General features: G+C 36.4%; 1 protein-coding gene across 6 annotated transcripts in view; it reads left to right on the forward strand.

Moving 5' to 3' along the window:
* PSME4 (proteasome activator subunit 4) overlaps positions 1-18,720 on the forward strand; it is a 106,116-nt gene that overhangs the window by 23,109 nt on the left and 64,287 nt on the right. For 5 of the 6 annotated variants that reach the window (XR_004669823.3, XM_008976287.5, XM_003822707.6 and 2 more), the window contains exons 4-10: positions 7,571-7,615; positions 10,029-10,178; positions 10,747-10,810; positions 11,418-11,492; positions 12,863-12,985; positions 14,822-14,914; positions 15,482-15,747. Coding sequence is in view for 5 of the 6 variants with exons in the window: in XM_008976287.5 (XP_008974535.1) it covers positions 7,571-7,615; positions 10,029-10,178; positions 10,747-10,810; positions 11,418-11,492; positions 12,863-12,985; positions 14,822-14,914; positions 15,482-15,747 (816 nt within the window). In the remaining variant the exon portion in view is untranslated. The remainder of the gene's footprint in view (positions 1-7,570; positions 7,616-10,028; positions 10,179-10,746; positions 10,811-11,417; positions 11,493-12,862; positions 12,986-14,821; positions 14,915-15,481; positions 15,748-18,720) is intronic. The other variant, XM_063594952.1, reaches the window with a different exon arrangement.

Here is an 18,720-nt window from a genome sequence, read left to right on the forward strand (position 1 = left end):
GCGATCTCAGCTCACTGCAAGCTCCACCTCCAGGGTTCATGCCATTCTCCTGCCTCAGCCTCCCGAGTAGCTGGGACTACAGGTGCCCACCACCACGGCCGGCTAATTTTTTTGTGTTTTTAGTAGAGACGGTGTTTCACCATGTTAGCCAAGATGGTCTCTATCTCCTGACCTCGTGATCCCCCTGCCTCAGCCTCCCAAAGTGCTGGGATTACAGGCGTGAGCCACCACGCCCAGCCTGTGTACTCATTTCTTGAAGAGCACCATTCTCTATGCCTGTATTAATTTCCTTTTTCTTTTTTATAAATTAAGTCTTTAAAGACTTCTGCAGTTTTCTCTCTCAGTCTTAGGCATGTCTACATTATTTCATTATGTCTTGTTAAATTCATTTAATCTATGATTAACCCTCAGCCTTTACTTAGGTCAACAGTCTTTGTCCCTTACCATAGAATTTTTTGAAAATGAGTGCAGATGGCAAATGTGAAATGGTGTAAGTGGAAGAGGTAAAACATGATCTTCAACTTAGGTCCTAATTGGTTTTTGGACAGTTTTGCACAAGTAAGGTGGTTAGAAGTCATTTATTTCTTGAAAGTTTCATGTGTTAAAACAAGGAAACTCATTTCAACCATAAAAATAGCAAATTTTATCACGAAATAGAATAGTGCATTGTGCAAGTATGCTTTTACCAATATTTGTTAGGTTTTCCTCCCTCCCTCCCTTCCTCTCTCCCTTCCTTCCTTCCTTCCTTCCTTCCTTCCTTTTTCAGGGTTGCTCTGTTGCCTAGGCTGGAGTGCAGTGGCAAGATCTTGCATCACCACAGCCTTGACCTCCTGGGCTCAAGCAGTCTTCCCGCCTCAGCCTCCTGAGAAGGTGGGACCACAGGCGTGTGCCACCATGCCTGGCTAATTTTTAAAATTTTTTATTTGTAGAGACAGGGTCTCTACACAGGGTCTCACTGTGTTGCCCAGCCTGGTCTTGAACTCCTGGGCTCAAGTGATCCTCCCGCCTTGGCCTCCCAAAGTGCTGGGATTACAGGCATGGGCCACTACACCCGGCCCAGTATTTTTTAAGAAAACTCAAAATTGAATACAAAAGCTTTGTTTGTAAATATTCCTTTTGGGTGTTATTTTTGCCACAGGGACCATGACCTATACTGGGTTGACTTCTTTAAATAAGAGGTCAGGGAATTTCTTACTGGCTTCACCATTTCAGATGAGATTGGGCACATTCAGGGTGGTATGGCCATAGACAGGCTTCACTGTTTCATAGATCTCAGGGACCTTTGAACTGTGTTCAGATCAGTTATCCTTCTGAGATTTTTCTTGCTGATAATTTTGGCTGCTTCTGAAAGTATTTTGTAAATGAAAGGAGGAGGTAAGGCAGTTTCTTCAGTGATACCCTGTTCTTCAGTATGCCTTCTTGCTGCTTCATAACCAAGTGTCCTACTTTCCTGCCTTAAGGGTCTACCTTTGCAAAGGCACATGCTGCTTTTAAAGTCCTTTGTGGTCATTAATAAATATCTATGGCTTTCCTCTTCAGTGATAAGAGCTGTTTGTCTGGAAATTTTCTATTAGTATTGGTCAGTCAGTGCTTATTGATTATGTTTACCATGTCTCCTCCTAAAGTGTCACATCATCCTTGTCCTTAAAAGTTTTACCATGGCTGTTCTTGATCTTTTGAAGAGACGTTGTGACTGAAACACAGCACTGACTCTCAACTCTTAACAGACTCAGCATTTCATTTTGTAATTGTAATTATTCTAAAATAAAATTTATAAATCATATAACCTACCTATACTCATTACCTACACTGTGACAATTTTGAGGTTTTTCTTCTTAGATATATTCTGCCACATTTTGAAACAGTTTTGTCAGCTGACTACATGTGTTCATACTATTTTTAGAATGCTATTTTTATAATCAAAAGTGAAAGATTGCTTAATTTGTTAACTGTCTTTCAAATTTTAAACTCATGTGCCTTATGTTTTAGTCCTTATTGAAATCACTGCTTAGAGCGGCATGTGTTTCAACATGATTTTAAAAGCTAGTTCTATTGTTTGAAGCAAAGATTATCAACTTTCCTTTCTTCCCTTCCTCTTTACCTTTCCCATCCTCTCTTCATCCCCTTTCCTATCCTTGTTTCCCTCTTTTCTTCTCTTCCTTCCTCCTTCTAGCTTTCTGTCTGTCTTTTTGCCTCTAGGACAAAAGACCCTTTTTAGTCTCTTTATCCTCATCTCAGTCTACTTTCTACTGGAGAAAGAATTGGTAGTGTTTTTTATTCCATAGAAGAAGTAAAATTGGAAAGGAGATGAGTGTGAACTAATTGTTAGCGATATAAGAATTATTATTTACTTTATAAATGAAGCTTTTGAATCTTACAGACATGGTTTTATTTTATAAAACAATGTCCCATACACTTACTTTGAGTAGCATATTGCAAGTTATAGTATAGGCAACATACTAATGGTGTTGCTACTAACAAAAGATGGGAGAATTATGCATAGGTATGCTTTTACAAATGGGCACAAACAATTCATATTTCAGTTGCTATGTGTATAAATTTGTTTATTTAGTATTACCACTAATTTGGTTTTTGTGGGTGGTAATAAAGGTTTTCATATTTGCATCATGAGTAGCTTGGGCCTACATAACTTGTTTACTACTTTTTAAAATTTATTTTTAAAAGTATCTATTCTCTTTTACATGTATTGTTCTAAGGGTATCATATAGTATTATATTTTCATTTTTTTCATATTAATCTACCTCTGGAGAACCAATTTGATATTTTATTTTTCTGGTATTTGTTTATGGCATTTGTTTCTCTATTGTTTTATTAAAGAGCTATTTGATTTGGTGCTCTTTAAGATACAGTTAAATCATTTGTCCTCAGCTCCCCACACTCACCACATGGAAATGACATTTTCCAGACCTCTGTTTGGGGTTTCTTGGCACATGTGGCCATGCTTAGGAGTTTAAATTACTACCAGCAGCTCATGGATGATCTGTAATTACAAAATTTAATATGATAATCAAATGGTGAGAAAAATTTCTCCTAAAACTTGTTGAAATTTAAAAGATTTTATGGTTGTAAACCACGATTATTAATATGATATTTACAATTATTTTTTAATGTAGTATTTGGAGAACATCCTATTTATTTTAAAAATATTCTTTTATTTGGAAATTTAAAATTTTAACAAAATTCGGCTGGGCATGGTAGCCCACACCTGTAATCCTAGCACTTTGGGAAGCTGAGGTAGATGGATCATCTGACGTCGGGAGTTTGAGACCAGCCTGGCCAACATGGTGAAACCCCCATCTCTACTAAAAACACAAAAATCAGCCTGGTGTGATGGCGCATGCCTGTAATCCCAGCTACCCAGGAGGCTGAGGCAGGAGAATCACTGGAACCTGGGAGGCAGAGGCTGCACTGAGCCAAGATCATCCCACTGCACTCCAGCCTGGGCGACAGAGCCAGACACCCATCTCAAAAAAAAAAATTTACCAGATTTTATTAATGATTTTGATAGTGTTTCTCACAAAAGTTGTTTCTGTGCTACAGTGTTCTTTCTTTAAAAACTGATCTTTTAAAAGCAATTTTAAAAAATACTTAGTTCAAGTTGATCAGGCTTATTGTCATTTAAAACAATTATGTATGCTCTTTTTACATGAGTGGTAAGGATTATTATAATTTCCTAACACTTGCCATAAAAGTATACTTAAAAGTAATTTTAATGAAAAGTCAATGTTAATGTGCATCAGCAAGGAAAATGCTATACTTATTATTTATACCTTTTTTTTTTTTTTTTTTGAGATGGAGTTTTTTTTGCTGTTGTTGCCCAGGCTGGAGTGCAGTGGCACAATCTGGACTCACCGCAACCTCCGCCTCCCGGGTTCAAGCGATTCTCCTGCCTCAGTCTCCTGAGTAGCTGGGATTACAGGTGTGCGCCACCACACCCAGCTAATTTTTTGTATTTTTAGTAGAGATGGGGTTTCATCATGTTGGCCAGGCTGGTCTTGAACTCTGGACCTCACGTGATCCACCCGCCTCGGCTTCCCAAAATGCTGGGATTACAGGCATGAGCCACTGCACATGGTGTATTTATACCTTTCTTTATGGTGAAATTATCTTGGCCCTAATTTTGAGTGAAGTGGCAATGAAAAATGACTACTTACTAGTTTAACTGAGCAATCAATATTAGATTTTGAAGATAAGATATGAGATGGATAATGTCTAACTCACTTATGGTGGATTTGTTTGGGTGTAGAGAAGGCAAGTATAACTGACTTCTAGATGAAGTGCCTGGCACAGGTTTAAGAAAAACAAATACTGTATAAACAGTTACCATTAAATTATAAAGGGATGAAGGCAGATATATACAGAATAGTCCATCATTACAGTTAACCAGTTCATTTATGAAAAAGCAAATGTTATTCTGAAGTTAAATTTTAGTTCAAGAACTGTCAAGTGAAGCTGCAAGTACTTCTGGCTATGAGCAGCCTAGTTTACTCTCATCTTGAATATATCATTTGCTATACTTTTCCCTGGTTTAGAAGTGAATATTGTCCTGGTAGAGCCAAGGAGGCAGGAGGCATAAATCTGCAAGTTTATATGGTTCACTGTCTCAGTAACTGGAGGCGAAGACTATTGGTTTTCCTCAGGCTTATCTGTTAGTATTTGACATTTACTTTGTTAATGGCATCATAAGGAAATCGAGGTCCAGAGAGGAAAATTCACACAGAATCATTGGTTGAAACTGGAACAAGAGCTTAAGAACTGGGACAAGAACTCTCTTTTTACCCTTAATAATAGGGTGGCAGTTGGGGAGGAATTTCCTATTTTGATGTGATTTCCTAAATCATAAATTAGTAGCTACTCAGAGGCAGTAAGAGCAAAATAAGCACAAAAGTTTAATTCTTAAGGAAATTGAGAATACAATTTATTATGGCTAAGTATGAAATAATAATTAACATTTATTATCCTTAATTCTGGGCCATATGCCTGCTTTCTATACCTTATCTCATTTAATTTTTGTAACAGCTTTATGAGAGGTAGGTATTATTGCTCATATTGTTGAGAAAACAGCTATAATATAACTAGGAAGTAGCAGAACTGATACTCAAATTAAGATCTGTCTGACTCTAAGCCCAAACTGTAAACCATTATATGCACTACTGTGGCTTTCTTTTTCAACCTGATGTATCTTTTTAAAGAGAAAATAGAGTATAAGAAAACCCATCCAAAGCTTAGTTACTCTGTAGATCCCTTTTGATTTTAAAAAAAAAAAAACAAGTGTTTTGAATTGTTATCACTTTAGTATTATACATTTCCAACAGTTGGAAAGTATTTAGTGATTATTCACTCCCTCTAAAAATTAGTGAAATGTAGTCTAGTAGCATCTAGCCTTAACCTTTTATTTTATTTTTAAACAGAAACATTGTTCCCTTCATCTTGAGAGATTACAAGAATCACAAAAGGTCACTATACAGATATCACAGGTTAGAGAGATTGTACCCTTTTCTGGATAAACATCATAAATCCAATGGTACAGGCCTTATATTTAAGAAGGGGTTGAAATTGACTTTATTTAGAGTAACTAAATTGCATTCCCACATACCCTAATCCTCTAATAAGTGAAGTGACTCTATCAAGTGTTATAATTAACTTCCTATTCTTCTGAAGCGTGAAGGGAACTGAAGAAAACATGTAGCTTTGCAGCCTTTTATGACTTGCTTTCTAGAATCGTTTATGACATTATGCGAAAGTATGTTGGTATAGCAAAGGTCGTATGTGAAAACAGCAGGTTTTCTGTGTAGCGCAGAACCAATAAAATAAATGTAATGTTAATGAGAACACAAGCATTAGTACTGATAGAATTATGTATCTTATGCTCATTTTCATGGATAAACAGTTTACAATTTTAGAATTACCTTTTAAAAATCTGCATTTAAATTGAGTAATTTAGTTTAAAACTAGATGACTCTTTAAACCTTAGCTGTTAATTCTATACTTTGTTACTAAAAGACCCAAGATCTGTGCTTTTTGTTACTCTGATATAAAATGTTTATTATTACAAATCAATAGACAGATAAGTATAAATATATATGAGCAGATAGCCTTTTTATAAGCACTTTGGAAATGCCCAGAAATAAAAATCATAGCTGTGGTCTTCAGGGAGCTTTAAATGTAGTTGGATAGAAGTTTGCCCTGTTTTTTTTTACTGGGCAAACTTAGATTTTCTCTAAACTGTGTTTTTGAATTGCTTAGCCTTTTCATAAGAAAAAGAAGAACCTCCCTCTCATGATCAGAGACAGTGCTTATTGATGGCCTTTTGGCCATGTAGTTTCTTTTTTATTTTAGAAGTCATCTCATGTGTTGTAATCTAGTTGCCTCTTCAGTTAATTTTTCTCTGAGTAGTTTTGAAATTAAAGAGGATTTCTACTGCTCCAAGTAATGAGATTATAGTTTTCCTCTCTTGGTTATATAATATGTTGATTATTTGTGATGAGTTTGCTCTCTGTTATTCCTTGGAATTTCTTTGCAGATTAGTTCCTAAACTTTCAGAGAAGTTGGATAGACTTCTGGACTTAAGAATTTCAAAAAGCTTAATAAGAAAGTGTCAGGTGGAGACATTGCCTGAAAGTTACTCCTTTCATATATATATATATTTAAATATGTATTTTATATATATATATATTTAAATATGTATTATATATATAAATTTTTTTGAGATTTGGGGAATTTTATTTTTACTTGTACATATCATACTGTAAGTAGTCACACACGTATTTTAAAATTCCAGCTCAAAATTATCTAGTGCTCCATTGTTTATATTGTTTGTTTGCATTTGACCGCTTGACTATGATCTAGTAAATATTTAAATATTCCATTTTGGTCATGTGTTTAAACCAGTACACATTGGCCTTTTTATTAAAAAAGAAATGTTGATTATAAATTCATACACACATTTTTATGTTGGTCTCCTGTATTCACTTGAGGCAACTACATGTTGTAAAGTAAGTTATAATTTTTAATGTTACTCGACTAACTTTATAAGTATCTGCTCAAAGAGATGCTATTGTTCTTTTTGATAATTGTTGCTGGCCGTAAAGTGCCTTGGAGGGTTATCGAACTCTCATCAATTGGTTGTGAAAGCTAATTTCTGATGGAAACACCCAGATTTTGGTCTGTCTGCTGCTTGTGTTTTGATGTAAAAGTATTTTAGTAAAAATTATTTGAAGTTTTAAGCCACTGTGTTGATAAATATGGTGTGTGGTCATTGCTGCCTACCTTGTAAAGACTGAAAACAATTTGTTCTTTTCCCAGTGTAACCTTTTTTTCCCTTTAGTTCATACCAGAGACAGTGAAATGAGGGCAAAGGAAAGAGTAGATTAAGGAGTTTAGGTAGTTAATCCTTGCAGTTCCGTTTGTATGAAAGGGAAGGCTCAATTATTACATGTAAACAAATAATACCTGAATGTGTGAGGTTATCTTAGAGATATTTATTAATTGAATTAGATATGTTCTTAAAATACACCAATCTAATTATCAAATGGCTTTCCCCCCCCAGTTCTGTAGAAAATATTCTCAAAACACTCGTGAAAAGCTGCCGACCGTAAGTAGCTTCTCAATTTATAAAGCCTCTTGTTGTTTCTGTGGGCTTTTCCACATCTTTAGTATGGTTTGAAGAGGAAATGAAAAGTATAAATAGTTCCTGACATTGTGATGTTAGTCACTGAGCACAACATACTGTTTCCAGTTCGTTAACTGAACTTCTCAGATTTCATTTAGAAATTTAGAAATTTTAAAGTCATCCATTGTAAAGTAAGAATACCATACTTTACATAAAATCATCTTTATTTGGAAACATTTCCTAGAGTATTGTTATTTGTTATTCAGATAAAAAATAGGAGTAATGCCAAGAAGGTGGTTCATAACTTTTTTCAACTATGTTCTGTAGAATATTTAAATATCCCATATTCTTTTCTTTTTATTTCAATATTTTTTGTAGAGAGTGGGGCCTTGCTGTATTGCCCGGGCTGGTCTTGAACCCCTGGCCTCAAGCAGTCCTCCCACCTTGGCCTCCCAAAGCATTGGGATTATAGGTGTGAGCCACCACTCCCAGCCAATTATCCTATATTCATATGATCAAAGATGAGTGTGGATAAAATTTAATTTTAATTTTTTTGGTTATCTTTAATTTTAATTAATTAAAGCTCAATTTTATGTACTTGAACTTTTTTGTGTTGTTATCAAGTTATTCTAAGACTGTTTAGATGATATGGAGTCAGTGACTCCTTTTTGGTGAAAAGCCATGTATTATATGCTTGTAATACTCATCTTAAATACATATTTAATAAATCGGATATTTATTGCTGACCTTCTGTATTACTCAATGTTGGGCAAATGTATTTTCGGAATATGAGATATCTGTTGTCTCTCAAGCAACTTAAGGTTCACCCTGAGTCATAAGCCACCAATGAACAGTGTCATTTTATGCGAGGCAGTTACCCTCTTGGCCTGTGTTTCCTCACTGGAAACTTGATTATTACTTCAATACTTACTGGCTCATAGGTAATTCATAGAACTCCCAAGTTTTTATTTTGGATTACAGGGTTAACAATTGAATCAGAAAACTTAAGAAGGAGAATTGATCCTTGATATGTGAGATCTTTGAAGGTGGAGCATAGTTTGTTTTTGTTTTTTAAAAATTCCAACCTGTTACACGAAGACCTGACACATAAACGCTTTGTGAACTCAACAGAAGTATTCTTAGAAATATAATTTTATTTTTCACATAGAAGATTGCAGTATGATTTTAATTAACACAAGTATATGAAGATATAATAGGATTAATAATATGATGTGTGGGCCAAGCCTATAAGTCTATTTGAAAGAGTTTCCCAACTTATTTGGAAAGAATCAGAATTTTTCATATGCTGTTTGTATTTTAAACCTCTTAAGGCTGGGTGCGGTGGTGCTCTCCTGTAGTAGCAGCTACTTGGGAGGCTGAGGTGGGAGGATCACTTCAGTTTAAGAGTTTGGGTCCAGCCTAGGAAACATAGTGAGACTCTGTCTTTAAAAAAAAAAAAAGCCCGTTAAGGTGTATTTAGCAGTTATACATGTATCCTCTTTATTTACCTTCATTTTGTGTGTATACGCACACTTTGGATTTTAATTTTGTCCAGGGACACTCCTGTCCATATCATACAGTTATGGAATATCACAGCCTGTAGACCAGATCATCTAGTCTTCTCGTATAGGGGAGGACTCTGTGTTCCAAGGAAGGTAAATGGTTTATTCAACATGCCTAGAGATTGCTGTACTGATGTTCTCTTTCTCGTCTACTGGTAATCCTTTTCCTATTTAGACTGGATTCTTTTTGACAAGATTTTTTTTTAATTGTTACATAGCACAAAGGAAGTAAGACAAAAACTCTGTTTAATTTTGTAGGTAACTGAGTGACTTGTATTTTATCTGAGTTTTATCAACTTTATAGTGTTTAGAAAAATTCCCTTAGACAAGAGGAGAATTTACTTTATCCCAAGTATGATGGGGAATTTTTTTTTTTTTTTTTGAGACGGAGTCTCACTCTGTTGCCCAGGCTGGAGTGCAATGGCGCAGTCTTGGCTCACTGCAACCTCCATCTCCTGGGCTCTAATGATCCCCCAACCCCAGCTTTCTGAGTAGCTGGGACTACAGATGTGCGCCACCATCATGTCTGGCAAATTTTTTTAAAGACTGTGTTTTGCCATTTTGCCCAAGCCAATCTTGAACTCCTGGGCTCAAGTGATCCATCGACCTCAGCTTCCCAAAGTTCTGGAATTACAGGCATGAACTACTGCACCCAACTGGGGAATTTATTTTAGTATTGTGAAAGTGTGTGTTAGTTTGGACATTTGTAGACTGTGTTACATGCTATGACATATATTCTCCTCCTCCCCCAGCCTTTTGGTCAGTTATATATATTGCTGTTGTAGAGCTTTTAGCCAATAATCAGATACATGAAAACCTTCTTTTTTTATTAGATATTTTCCAGCAGATGCCACCGCTGAGATGCTAGAAGAATGGCGACCTTTAATGTGCCCTTTTGATGTAACCATGCAAAAGGCCATCACTTATTTTGAAATATTTCTTCCTACCTCCCTTCCTCCAGAACTTCATCATAAAGGTTTTAAGTAAGTATATTCATATCTTGACAAATTCTAAAAATACGGTAGGAAATACAGATAAAGAAACTAGTAAAGCAATAACAACTAGAAAAATCATTTTGCAAGTTCAGCCATTATTGTACTTCAAGTTTATTATACTTGAAGTGTGTTAAGGCTAAAACGGTTATAAGATTGAAAGTAAAGAGATGACACCTAAATAAGATGAGGGCTTTAATTTAAGAATTTAAGAGAAAGAAAAAATTGTCAGAAGGGGTAATAACAGGAAAACAGATAAAAGGAGAAGGGCAGGGAAAAGGAGGTAGAAAATTGAAAACAACTGTTAAATAAGAATGGACAGTACTTAGTAATGAAGCAGAAGTTTAATTTGTGAGATCATATTTCTTAAATAAATTAGGAAAGGAATATTCAGACAAGAAATACTCCTTTGTTTTATTAAGTTTATAACTTCAGTATTGTTTTTTCTAGTTAACGTAGTTATCAGTAAGAATAATAGATTATAAAAAAGACAAAGCATAGCTGGCATTGAACCACTTTAAAATCACTTGCTATTCGTAACGACATTTTTCTTCTTTAGACTTTGGTTTGATGAATTAATTGGCCTTTGGGTTTCAGTGCAAAATCTCCCACAGTGGGAGGGGGTAAGTATCCCTTTTTCCCTTTTTTCCCCCCTATAGTTTTTTTTTTCTTTTTTCCCCCCCATACTTTTTTAACTTGGAGATAAATATTAATAGATCATTTGGTAAGTAACTTGAAGTTCCTTAGGATTGGCTGTTAGCCATGTTATGATCAGTTTCTTTTCAATTTTATATTATTTAATTTGTTGTATTCTAACAAAAGTATGCATTTATTTTGGTTTTATCAATATTTAGGAGTATAAGCATGTATTGTAAAATGCATGAAATGTAAGATCCCGTTGTTTTCTTTGGTACCTGTACTATCATGGTGCTGGACATATAGTGGATATTTTCAGCATATTTGTTGGATTAAAATTTCCTTTTCTATATTCATTGTGGATGGTGCTTTGTCATTTTTCTTTTTAGAAGCATTTTAACTGCAACTGATTTTAAATGCATGACATGAATCAATTTAAATTTGGAGGTTTAAAAAAAAACAAAGTCATAAACTATCTATTTAAGTAGATTGCACTAATGATTGCCGAAAAGAACAAATGGAGGAGGGGTGTGACTATGACACTTAAACAATAACAACAAATGTATTAACTTTGTCCTTTTTGTTTACTTTCAGCAACTAGTAAATCTCTTTGCTCGATTGGCTACAGATAATATAGGGTACATAGATTGGGACCCATATGTACCAAAGGTAATTAACATTTTGGGGAAAAAAATTACAAAAAATAAACCAGGCATGGGGTGGTAGGCGCCTGTAATCCCAGCTGCTCGGGTGGCTGAGGCAGGAGAATCTCTTGAACCCAGGAGGCTGAGGTTGCAGTGAGCCAAGATTGCACTACTGCACTCCAGCCTGGGTGACAGAGCTTGACTCCGTCTGGAAAAAAAAAAAAACATTTTGGACATAAATACTATAGCGCCAACAACAATTTTATGTCGTAAAGGAGAAACGTTTTTTCTATGCCAATTCCAAGTGGCACATAAAATTTTCTTTGATCATTAGTAAAAACATATATAAATAATTTACAGGGCTGGGTCCAATTACCTTTTCAAAAGGTAATTAGACCATATTAAGGTATCATAAATGTGTTTTCTTGTGCAGGGTATGAACTATCAGTGTCAAAGTAATTTGGAAAGTACTAAGTATATTATCGAGAGCATCATACATTTGTACCTTCCAATGGATTTTGTGTACCGTATTTGGTTGCTCCTCTACAGTGCTGCCCACTTTTTAGATCACAGTATATATTTTCTTAGAGTAAATAAAGCTAGATGTTCCAGGTGTGTCTTCAGTACTATTTCACCTGTGGTAGAATAACCTGTGGAGCTTGAGTAGGGCTTGTGGGGGATATCCTGGTGATTCTGATGCACACACTTACATTAGAGCAAAGCTGGGGAGTAGCTGGATGCAGATGCTCTGTTTGCTTTTGCTTGTGGTGTCTTCCTGTGTTGTTTGGCCATTAGAAACTAATTGAGGAAGAGAAATAGTTTCTCCCCACCTTTGGGCCGCTACCTATTGGTAATGATAGAGTTGGAATATAAATTTAATTTTATTATAATTGTTAAGTGATTGACTAAAATACAAATTCTTAGGGAAAAATCAAATCACCATTAAAATTTTGAAAGGGAAAGCATTCTGCTAGAAGATACTTGCATTTAGGTTGGTGCTGTTGTGCATGCTTGACATGGAATAGGAGCTCAGGAAAAATTATTTGTGCATTTGGGACAAGAAAGAAGTCAAAATATTTCATGTTTAGCCACAGTATGTTCTTGTCTTTTTATATTTAGCCATAAATAATCACATTTGTCTGTTCTTTGGATACATGGACACAACTGCTTTATGTCCATGTGCCTCTGACCTCAGAGTGTCATACAGCACATCTGTTGATATTTATATGTAATTTTTAAAGAATAAAGCAAGTTACTAAATACTATGTAATTTCACTTAAAAACCCTTGTGATAAAATGAAAATATCTTCAGTAACACTAATATACAGCACTTACTAAGCTAAAGAATTATTTTGATACCTGTAAATATCCTTAATTATTTTTTTCTTTTAAAAGATATTTACAAGAATTCTGAGAAGCTTGAACCTCCCAGTGGGAAGCAGTCAAGTGTTAGTCCCAAGATTTTTAACAAATGCTTATGATATAGGACATGCTGTAATATGGATCACCGCCATGATGGTTTGTAATACATTATATTTGTTTTCTGTAGTTTACGCCTATTTTGTGTTAACCTTACAAAAATTCTGGATAGTCGCAGAAGTTGATAATAGTGGCTTGGTTGGTGACTTGATTCTTGGATATTTTCTGATTTAGCAAGCTCATGTTTATCAAATCCAGAATATAGTGGTACCATTTCTAAATCTCCCTAACCGATGGACATTATAAATAGAGTCAAAAATCTAGGGTTTTGAGGGATTCACGATGTCTAACATTTTTACTGTCCGGGAACCAGACTTGTAGCCCAGAAGACTTTCCCAAGGTAGGATTACAACTCAGGATTTGTATGTGCTTAGACTCCATTACTTACTCACTGTTAATGTTCACATAAAACATTGCATTGAACATAAAGCTTACTAACAAAGTAATCTTAGTGAAGGGAGAGATGTGAAGGATTACTTTGTTGACATCATTAAAGGAAAGTGAAGACATATCAAGCTTAGATTTCAATGTCATCTTTCATATAAGAATATTAGAACAGCTTCCTATTATAATTATCTAGTTTATCATTCATATATTGCTTCTGCAGCTATTTCTTCATGAATTATTATTCTGTTTTACACGTTAGCTTGTTTCTGTGGAAAAGACAATTTTTTTATTTAAAAGTTTACTTCTTAAACTTCATTGTAAGAAAAACAAATTTAAGCCCCCCTTGTTTTTGCCATTTTATTGTTACACAGAAAAATCCCATTTTTCTTAATCAGTAGGAGCAAACACTGAAGGATGTTTACTATCTTACATATGCAGTGAGTTGACACTGGATTTTTGGGGGCTACAGAATTGGATAGTGATTAGTATTAGTTATTGTGTGAGTGAATTTTGCTCTGCTTTCTCACACAGTTCTCATTGGCAACTTCATTTTGTGTTAAGTGTGAAAATATGGCTGAGTGCCATGGCTCACATCTGTAATCCTAGCACTTTGGGAAGCCAAGATGGAAGGATAGCTTGAGCCCAGGAGTTTGAGACCAGCCTGGGCCACATGGCGAGACCTTGTACAAGAAAACAAAAGTAAAAGTAAGCACGGGCACGATAGCACATGCCTATGGTATTAGCTCCTCAGCAGGCTGAGGTGGGAGGATCGCTTGAGCCTAGGAGATTGAGGCTGCAGTGAACCATGTTTGTGCCACTGCACTCCACCCTGGACAACAGAGGGAAACGCTTTTTTTTTTTCTTTCTTTCTTTGAGACGGTCTCGCTCTATCGCCCAGGCTGGAGTGCAGTAGCGTGATGTCAGCTCACTGCAACCTCCACCTCCCGGGTTCAAGTGATTCTCCTGCCACAGCCTCCCGAGTAGTTGGGACTATAGGCGCCCACCACCATGCCCAGCTAATTTTTGTATTTCTAGTAGAGACAGGGTTTCACCATGTTGGCAAGGCTGGTCTCGAACTCCTGACCTCAAGTAACCTGCCCACCTCAGCCTTACATCAGGTTTTTTATGCCTGATGTTAGCATTCTTGGTGATTTTAAGATGATAATCTTAGTGATAAATTTTAGTATCCAGGTTATTTACTGCAGAACAGTAAAATACGCTGTTTGTTATCCTAAGTTGACAGGTATTTTTTTAGTTTTTTATGTTGGTTCAAGTAAACTGCCCTTATTTGTAGTAGAATATTTTGAGTTGGTTTGCATGAAGTTCATCAGGGAATTGTTTTTGACTCTTATTTAAAGGTAGAATTTATTTTTGTCAGCAAGTTGACTATAAACTGTATTAGTGATTTACATATAGGCTTGGGCCTGTTGACCTCTGTTTTTACAGTATGATGTGGGTACTGACATTTTTACTCTTTTATCTGGACAGGGTGGACCAAGTAAGCTAGTGCAAAAACACTTAACTGGTTTGTTTAACAGCATCACATCTTTTTACCATCCTTCAAATAATGGGCGCTGGCTGGTGAGTAACTTCGTTTTGCATTATAGGGCTAGGAATTTTTAAAGATATGGTCATCCTTGACTATTGCCTATTGTGTGACCTGTAATACATTTTCTGTCCTTCATAGCTTTAGCTATATGTAAATGCTTACATTTAAATTAAATTACTGTGTGGGAGAGCATATAAATTAAATAAATAATATTGATGTGGTAACTGTTGACAACATGGCTCATTTTTGCAAAAAAATGGTAACAAAAATGCCTTAGAAGCATAGAACCAACTTTTCAGTTTTATCCTGTCATCTGTTTTTGTTGTTTTTAAGTTGTCCAGTTAAAATGGCTTTCATGTAATGGAAAATTATGTGCTAGAAATTTTTTTAGACTGGAATTTGAAACTCATTTTCATTAATTATTAGGAATAATTAATTGGTAACTTTTAATTCTATCTAGTTATGCTGTGCAGTTCTTTGTAATAAGATAATAAGAACTGTTATTTTTAAAATCTTTTCTCAAGAAGCTAGAGAGCAACCATGAATATCTATGTGGCAAAGTAGAACCTACTTCGAACTTTTTGCTTCTGTGTCCCCAGAACAAGTTAATGAAACTACTTCAGCGGTTGCCAAACAGTGTTGTTAGAAGATTGCATCGTGAAAGATACAAGAAGCCCTCTTGGTTAACTCCTGTGCCTGATAGCCACAAGCTTACTGATCAAGATGTTACAGAGTTTGTACAATGCATTATTCAGCCTGTCCTCTTGGCTATGTTTAGCAAAACCGGTAGTCTAGAAGCAGCCCAGGCTTTGCAGAATCTTGCACTCATGAGACCTGAATTGGTAATACCCCCTGTACTTGAAAGGTAAGTGGTTAGTGGGAGTCTCAGCCACAGCTAGGTTTTTCTTTTGGTCTGTTCAGCTCGATTCTCTTTTCTCCTCTGTGGCTTCTGTTTTGCTTTTTCGATGCTTATTCCTGTTCCTAGAGGAGAAGCAGGACATTTTAATGTAATGATTGGTAACTTGATAAAGATTTATTGGAGAGAAAAAAATTGAAATGAAATGGGTAACATACATCTTTTGGATTCTTCACACATTTTAGTTACCAAAATTATATGCTTATGAATTAAGATCTGGCCTTTTTTTTTAGATCAAAATGTTGAGTGTCACTAAGGATTGAGAATATGGCAGTGAAAGTGGTTTTTGGATTTCTTTTATTTCTTAGAATCAGTGGTAGAGAAGAAAATTGTGTTTATTATTTTCATGTATTATATATTCAGGTGTGTTGTTTTTACAGTGTAAGTTTTATTTTATTCATTGTGTTTTGTGTGTTGAAATGGTAAGGAAAACTCTTTACTTGCCTAGCCACTGTCACAGAATAGGCGTGGTATACTTACAAAGAGAGAGACAGCTACTTTTCTTTTTTTTTTTTGAGATGAAATTTTGCTCTAGTCCCCCAGGCTGGAGTGCAAATCTTGGCTCACCGCAACCTCCGCCTTCCTGGTTCAAGGATTCCCCTGCCTCAGCCTCCTGAGTAGGTGGGATCACAGGCGCCCGCCACCACACCCAACTAATTTTTGTATTTTTAGTAGAGACGGCGTTTCACCATGTTGGCCAGGCTGGTTTCGAACTCCTGACCTCAGGTGATCCACTCGCCTTGGCCTCCCAAAGTGCTGGGATTGCAGGTGTGAGCCACTGTGCCCGGCCTACTCTTAATTTGAGAGCAATTTTTAAAGTAACTTGTTCAAGAGCAAATTACTTAAGCTTTCTGTTGTACCTCTGATTCTTCTACTATCTGAAGCTTTATGATCTCTTTCTAAATGTTTTTGTCAAATATAGAGGAGGAATGTTAGTTTTTAGAACCCAGAAGGATCTAGCCATTGAGTTCCATAAAAATTTGTCCAAGGTCCCTAGTGGTAGAATTCAGACTATAGCCTATTTTCTGACTTATTGTTGAGACAGAATAAGTGTTGGTCATATTTACTTGGGGAAGGGTACCGTGTTCAAGATCTTAACCAAAATGGGCCTCCATTATCTATAATTTTGAGCTGTTGGTGCTGCCTTACCTGCCCTCATTGCCATAAATATTCAAGTTAGGCCGAACTTCATTTTCCCAACTTCTCCTATTTTTGCATATACATCTTGGGGCATTGAAACTCTTCCAGCATATAGAACTTAATTAGGAAATGGAGTTGGGGAAGATAGGCAGTTTCCTGTCTGTCTTCAACCCCCAGTATTCTTTGCTTATTGGCCTCCACAGAGTAGCAGAAGCCAACAGTTAATGTTAGGTTCCCTGATGCTCCCTGGAGAGGAGGGACTTCATCTGTTTGCTTAGCTAACATTTTGAAGTTTGGAGTGTTTTTGATGTTTCTTTAGTTCCCCTTTGCTTTGTTATTTTCCGCTGATTAATTATGAATAGTGAGCTAAGTTCTTAGTAGAAAGAACAAAGCTTATAAATAAATAGACCTATCACGTTTTTCTTTAGTCCTAAAATTTTGGACAAATGTAATATCAGCATATTAAGTGATATTGAATGCTTGGCCAAGATATTTAATAGACCAAATTGACAATACAATGACATTTTTTGAGACTTTCAGTTGTAATTTGGTGCTGTTTTGAAGTGGCATCACCTTTTAAAATTTATTATTTATTTATTTATTTATTTATTTATTATTTATTTATTTAGAGACAGACTCTTGCTCTGTTGCCCAGGCTGGAGTGCAGTGACATGATCTCAGCTCGCTGCAACCTCCACCTCTCGGGTTCAAGCGATTCTCCTGTCTCAGCCTTCCGAGTAGCTGGGATTACAGGTGTCTGCCACCACGCCCAGCCAATTTTTGTATTTTTAGTAGAGATGGCGTTTCACCATGTTGGTCAGGCTGATCTTGAACTCCTGACCTCAAGCAGTCTTGGCCTCCCAAAGTGCTGGGATTACAGGTGTGAGCCACCGTGGCTGGCCAAAGATTTTATTTTTAATAAAAGCAAAACTTTTTTAAAAACTAAAAATGTAGAAAAAAATTTTAGACACTTAGTTTTACATCTCCAAGAAAGCTTCTGTTAAAGAGTTTGGTATGTTTTCTCCATTAAAAAAAATAATAATAAGCAGCTAGGCTGGCTCATGCCTTTAGTCCCAGGACTTTGGAAGTCTGAGGAAGATGGATTGCTTGAGCTCAGGAATTTGAGACCAGCCTGGGCAACATGGCAAAACTCTTGTCACTACAAAAAAAATACAAAAATTAGCCGGGAGTGGTAACATTTGCCAGTAGTCCCAGCTACTTGAGAAGCCAAGGCGGGAGGTTTACCTGATCTGGGCAATGTGGAGGCTGCAGTGAGCTGTGATCAGGCCACTGCACTCCAGCCTGGGGCAGAGTAAAACCCTGACTCCAGGGTTGGGGGTGGTCAGGGGAAAGAAAGAGTAGAGTATCTGTAACTTGTTATTCCACTGACTGACCATTAGATTAGTATAACATAGATTAGGATGGCTGAAATCATGCAGGATCTATCAGTTGATGTTCTTTTGGTTTTTTTTTTGAGACAGAGTCTTGCTCTGTCGCCCAGGCTGGAGTGCAGTGGCATAATCTTGGCTCACTGGAACCTCCGCCTCCCAGGTTCAAGCAATTCTGCCTCAGCCACCCGAGTAGCTTGGATTACAGGCATGCATCACCACGCCCCGCCAATTTTTGTATTCATGGTAGAGGCAGGGTTTCACCATGTTGGCCAGGCTGGTCTCAAACTCCTGACCTCAGGTGATCTGCCTGCCTTGGCTTCCCAAAGTGCTAGTGTTACAGGTGTGAGCCATCACACCCTGGCCTCTACCAGTTTGTGTTCTTTTTTCACTG

This window comes from Pan paniscus, chromosome 12, assembly GCF_029289425.2.
Source record: "Pan paniscus chromosome 12, NHGRI_mPanPan1-v2.0_pri, whole genome shotgun sequence".
Classification (NCBI taxonomy): domain Eukaryota; kingdom Metazoa; phylum Chordata; class Mammalia; order Primates; family Hominidae; genus Pan; species Pan paniscus.